The following is a 6000-nucleotide window of genomic DNA, read 5'->3' on the forward strand; positions in this document are numbered from 1 at the left end:
CTAAGCATGATAATGTGACCGAAGTATAAAATACTGTATTTACCTGTGAAATATTACGTTGTCCTGTTTTTGCCTGCAGTCACTTGTACAGCGCAAAACTGAGCAATTCACCATATTTGTTGAATTGTTAAGTACATGCACACGAAACACTGATTTCAATATTTTTCCTGATAATCTTTGCACTGTTCATATGTTTCACACCAATTTGACGTTTACGCATTGTTTGTATCCCACCATAAACTACGGTGGGGAATAAAAAAATATGAGACTCTGACAAAGACAAACAGTAATAGCGCTTTCTCTGCTACTCCTAGTGAAAGATACATAAGACTATCCCGTTCTGTCAGTTATCCCCACCACTCATGCCATGCCCTCGATTCAATCAGATCAGCTCGATGTAAACATAATATAGAATTGTCGGCATTTGAAAAGTATCAGTGATAAAATTGGGGTCCAGTCAAACTTCAGGAGGCGGTATTATTTTATCTTCCAAGATTTGACATACACATAATAGGTACTTACCTGCCTACATACTAAATGATACTAACTAACCAACACAGCTAGTTAAATATTTAAATAAAAGCTTGTACTAATATACGAGACGTATTAGGATGAAAGAGAGAAAAAAAATGCCCTAGACATTAATTGCAGTAAATATTCAAAAAGTTTATGACATATTATTTACATGTACATTATTACATTGTTTACATTAGGTAGCTAAATAATAATTACGACTATTAAGATAAATCCGCAACGAAACGATTACAAGGTTAAATGTCAATTAGGTACTTACCTACTTAAATACAAAAGACGCTTTAAGATTTCCAGATTTCCACTTCATTCAAGGCTTTAAAGTTTTTTATTTGGAACGATGTGTAATTTTTAGCGTATTTGTTTCGTCGCAGTACATTTTATTCAACTTCAGGATATCGCTTTCAGACAATCCATCCCGTTGTCCAATTTTGACGTTCTCCTAAAACAATACAATAATTATAGGTAGGTATAAGTACAGTACAGTATGAGCGATAGGTAATAACTACTTACAACAGATTCGGGTCAAAAACTTTTTAGTAGGTAGGTACTTATGAGTTCCAGGTTATGCGACTTCATACCGTGGGCATCATACAACAAAAGCCGGTGTTGCCGAAAGTTTTTGACACATTCCTTTTTTTAAGGTTCCGTACCCGAAGTGTAAAAACCGGACCCTATTACTAAGACTCCACCGTCTGTCTGTCACCAGGCTGTATCTCATGAACCGTGATTGAAAAGTTGAAATTTTCACAGATTATGTATTTCTGTTGCCGCTATAACAACACATGCTAAAAAATACGGAACCCTCGGTGGGCGAGTCCGACTCGCATTTGTCCGGCTTTTATTCAAGTTAAAGTTATTTTATTAAAATTATAATACCTACTACGAATGTATGTTGTAATTTTCTACCATAGTAGTCCTTTGCACATAAAAAATATAAATTTACAGACTGGGTACAAGATTAAAGCTTTTCTCACAAAAAAAAGCACTGTCACCGTGCATGCCACAAACAGGATCCATTGGAAGCTGATTGACCCTCGACTTACGTAAACCAACAAACAAAGTAGGAACATTATTTAATAAATACATTACCTGTAGCGGTATTATCGTCTTGTTTCCATTTTTGGAGAATGCAGTTTCCGGATAGTGCATTACACTTTCAAAGTCGTATGGCACACCAAAATCGGTTACCGTATCATTCGTGTATTTTGCAAAATTATGCTCTGTACCTGGACAAATAAATACTACGCATTAATATTATGTCACTACCCGGCCAAGGGTAAATTAAATATAGATAGCTGTTTGGTAGAAAATCACTGAATTTTCAAGCCCGAATGTTTGGCATAGAAGGTAGTACGGTCGAGTTCTCGAACATGTACAGTTCTGTACCACATATAGACATACGTACCATGTCCATAAGGGTACCTAGTTATTTGTACATCAAGTGCTCTATAATATTTAAAACCTTCGCGTTTTGAACACATAATATTAACTCACATTTATAGACGGGTCTAACGCGAAATTTATTCAATTACCTTTATATACCGACGTTTCGACACAGCCAGCCTATTATGGATAGCTTTATCCATCTTTATCCACGTGATAAAATAACTGTCACTGTTTAACACCGTGGGAAAGAAAGTGACGGACACCGTTTTATCACGCTGTCACGTAGACAAGAACGACCATCATATCCGTACAGGTTTCACTGGTCATGGTCGCGGCCAACTAGAGTCTCAGCAAAATGTCAAAACAGAGATTTGTGCAACTACCCGACGAAAAGTGTATGAAAAAGTTTGGGGTAGACATCACATTTTCAAACCACCCACTACACATAATGTTAATTATTGTCAATAGTCCGACACGCAACACTCACAATATCCACGCACACGTCCGAAGATAGATCCTTTGGCTTTAACTTTTTCATGTACAATATTGTAGAGAATTTTATGGAAAATCAGTTTTCATGAAAATTTATAAAACAAAAAATTGGAGATATATATAGAAGTGGGGGGAGGGAGAGAAACAATACCTGCTCGGCGTGTTTCTACGTCTGTTTATTACTCGTTTATTCTTATAAACACAAATGCGTGCCAAGTTTCGTGCTTTCTGCCGGATGGGGCCATACTTACCTCCATACTAAATCGAGCTAAGGAGCTGCACTATCTAACTTACTCGGACGGAATTACAATTATTATTACCTGCCCTGATGTTTTCCCAAACGACTTTGACAAATTCGTCCCTGTCGTAGGTACTCTGCATGTGATAAAAGCCGAGCGTGTGAAGCATCTCATGTACCACGGTTCCGTGCCTGAAGCATCCGTTGGAAAGATTAAGAACTTGGCTGACATCGCCTTCGTCGTCCTGGCTGCTAAAGCCTACGTTAGAGAAACATCCATTCGCTGATCCCTATGAAAAACAATTTAAGTTGGGTAAAGTGCCCTATACAAATTATGCAATCATGCAATTTTGGAAAGTGCAACAATATGTTTGTAGGTTACCTGTATAACAACTGCGTGTTCATCGTCTTTTTTTCTGGGTCGGAACTTAATGCAAGACTTTCTTGCTATGTCAGCCATGCCTTCTTCGATCAGTTTGACTTGGTCTTCATCTGAGTATGAGACCTTAAGTTAATCAACTCACATTTATAGGAAGAAACGTCGCGTCACTAATTTCAGTTTACTAATGTCAAATATTGTATAATCACAATTTTTTATCGTTGACTGTACTTTTCTTTAAACAGCCTATTTCAGTAAGTACTACACGCCGATTTTAAAGAACCCAAGGTTAATTACGTTGCCTTGATTCTCACACCATCGGTCTACAACATCAGCTCGATATCATCATCTGGGGGCACGGCAGTGCCCCCGCCAAGTCGTAATATATACTGCATCATTCAGTTCAGTTTTGCAAACGAATTGAAAATAATCCTATCTACAGAATACAGATAGAGTTTACACACCAAAATCATCCTCCTCTATATGGTAGACGACGGTGCGATCCGGCCACCGTTTGGCGGCACCCCTCAATCCGTTGCGGGCGTCGATAGCCGTTGACACTGCCCGCTGCTGCCAAGGCAGTAGCACCATGTCACCTTCGAAGTGCTCGCCGAATTCCTCTGTCAATTCAAATAGTGTTCGTTGTAATGATCCCGTACCCGTACCTACCGTGTTTGTGTGGGGTCCACCGAATACTTACAGATGAGCTCATAGTAGGAGGAGCAATTTTGTTGTGATTTTTATGTTTTTACTTAAAAAAATTAAAATCGTGATATATAAGAGTGGAGTAAGTTAAATCCTATTGTATTTAAGGTAAAAGGTCTACGGTTCATACTTTCTGATGGATGGCCCATATTTTTGAAGCAACTCTCACTGAGCGTAATTAAGCGTCATCGAGACGGCTGTGCGTGCCCGGGTATTGCGGATTATATATCTAGTTTTAGAAATTTTAACTTTTGTGAGTTTAAAATAAATAAAAAGTTATCGATGAGTTAATAATTTATTTTAAAGTCAAAAAATCAGGTTTTGAATCGATAAAGTTACTAGAACAAAGCCTCTATATTGTTATTTAAATATTTGGCAACCGTAAAAAATCGCGATTTTTCAAAAACATTGCTGGCTGAACCTACTGCATCTCAATTGGTCAAATTTCGTTATTCCGTACCTACATAGGTATGTAGGTACTGAGTAGGTACTCGTTTTATTAAATTGTTATTTATTGAACGTATAGAAACAGTTCACGTTATTTATCTCAAAAACATTAGGTACCCTCCTTCTGACGCAGTCGGGTAAAAATTGCTCAACATCTTCTGCGTTGATTAACTAAAATGAACGCTACGCATTAAAATGAAACATGTCGAGCAATTTTCGAAAAAACGATAGTGACATAATATGTTCAGTATGTCCGAGTCTTACGAGAGTTTTGAATTATTTTTTTTGCAATGACACTCACCGCCCTTATTGATATTCTCCTGTATAGGTGCAGCATTGGCTACGACTGTTAGTAAGCCTACAAAGATGAACAGCTTCATTTTCAGTGGGTACAAATTCGACTGAAAGAAAAGAAGTGACTAACGTAACGCTACCAACCAAACTGCGCTGCGCATCTTTGCTCCAAGGGTTTTTAAAGACGTAGGTAGGTGCTACTTGTAATGGGATAAGACTGTCGATCGCCTAATTAGATATAAACAATCGTTAAGTATGTCTAGTTTCGAAATCAAGTGGTTTTATGTCGACACTCGAGTTATCTAGTACTACACCCAACAACGCGCGCCGCGGGGATTCGGAAAACCGATTAACCCCCGCTGAAGGGCCTTTGTTTCACAAATTGCCGATAAGCTGTCCTTACGCATTTGTTTGAAATGCCAATGACATCCAGACACTCGTCCTCCAAAATTAGATAAATCCGATAAGGGGACAAGTGATATCCTTGAGTGAGTTTAAGTGCTAATAACTTACAAATAGGTAGGTACCTACGTGTGAGACCAAGGCACATTGTATCTGATACCCAAATTAGGTATTATGCTATATTTAGGGTATTCGGCATGGATATTATATCACTACACTACATAGTATAAAACAAAGTCGCTTCCCGCTGTCTGTCTGTCCCTATGTATGCTTAGATCTTTAAAACTACGCAACGGATTTTGATGCGGTTTTTTTTAATAGATAGAGTGATTCAAGAGGAAGTTTTGGGTCGCTAGTTTACTAAATATAGTGAGATTGTCTACCTTTTTACCATTTTCCTAGCGTGTACTAAGTTGTATGACCTTACCTTGTATCTAAGTGTTATGTATTTAAAACTTTTGATATCACGTACTTAAATACATAATCAGCTTCATTTTACGCCGATTTCTTCACAAATGTTTAGTTTATACTTATTAATAATGTCGTATTAAGTCTAAGAGAAACCCGGATTCGTTTTCGGATTTTACAGTAATGTAGATGGCGCTGTACGACTCCGTAGGTACATTATGCTGTAATTTTGGCAGTCATAAGTTGACGTTCAACAATAAGTTACCACAAAATAATAATGGTGCCGCATAGCGCCATTTACTTCGGCTCTCAAACATTTTTTCTTAGACTTTGTACTTCTATTTACACACAGCACAGTTAAAAATATAGGCACATATTAGGGTACCTACATGTAGATAGGCAAGTGGCATAGGCATCAGGATCCTGAAATAAAATTCCATAGTTTTATTTTCATGGAGGGCATGGTATAATAATATACTCCGCCTGGTACTCTCTTCCGAGATTCGCGAATGACCTAACTGGCACTTGCCTACGTCATCATGCTGTTTACAGGTTCTCAAACTTTAAAATGTGGGAGAATTTTAACCAACAGTGAAAATTATTTTAACGGCATTAATTTTAAGTTATTCATGTAGAAACATAGTAAAATAAAACAAATCTATACTGCACTTTTCACTCCTACTCTTACAGTTCCGAATAGAGCAGCCAACCATTT

General features: G+C 37.6%; 1 protein-coding gene across 1 annotated transcript; it reads right to left on the reverse strand.

The window, feature by feature from the left end:
- Positions 1-847: 847 nt before the first annotated feature.
- LOC134661019 (seminal metalloprotease 1-like) lies at positions 848-4879 on the reverse strand. The gene is made up of 6 exons (XM_063516916.1): positions 4483-4879; positions 3494-3649; positions 3033-3142; positions 2733-2940; positions 1624-1760; positions 848-973 (listed from the first exon to the last, which is right to left on the reverse strand). The coding sequence occupies exons 1-6, from the start codon at positions 4559-4561 to the stop codon at positions 860-862; spliced, it is 804 nt and encodes a 267-aa protein (XP_063372986.1). The 5' UTR covers positions 4562-4879; the 3' UTR covers positions 848-859.
- Between the last annotated feature and the right edge of the window lie 1121 nt (positions 4880-6000).

This window comes from Cydia amplana, chromosome Z (assembly GCF_948474715.1).
Source record: "Cydia amplana chromosome Z, ilCydAmpl1.1, whole genome shotgun sequence".
Classification (NCBI taxonomy): domain Eukaryota; kingdom Metazoa; phylum Arthropoda; class Insecta; order Lepidoptera; family Tortricidae; genus Cydia; species Cydia amplana.

What these genes read in the sequence shown, in the direction of transcription:
- LOC134661019 (XM_063516916.1), bottom strand. Translation starts at nt 4,561, where the DNA reads ATGAAGCTGTTCATCTTTGTAGGCTTACTAACAGTCGTAGCCAATGCT. An exon ending in TTGGGAAAACATCAGGGCAG is followed by an intron (nt 1,761 to 2,732) that starts GTAATAATAATT and finishes TTATTTGTCCAG; the next exon opens with GTACAGAGCATAATTTTGCA. An exon ending in AGACGATAATACCGCTACAG is followed by an intron (nt 974 to 1,623) that starts GTAATGTATTTA and finishes GTATTGTTTTAG; the next exon opens with GAGAACGTCAAAATTGGACA.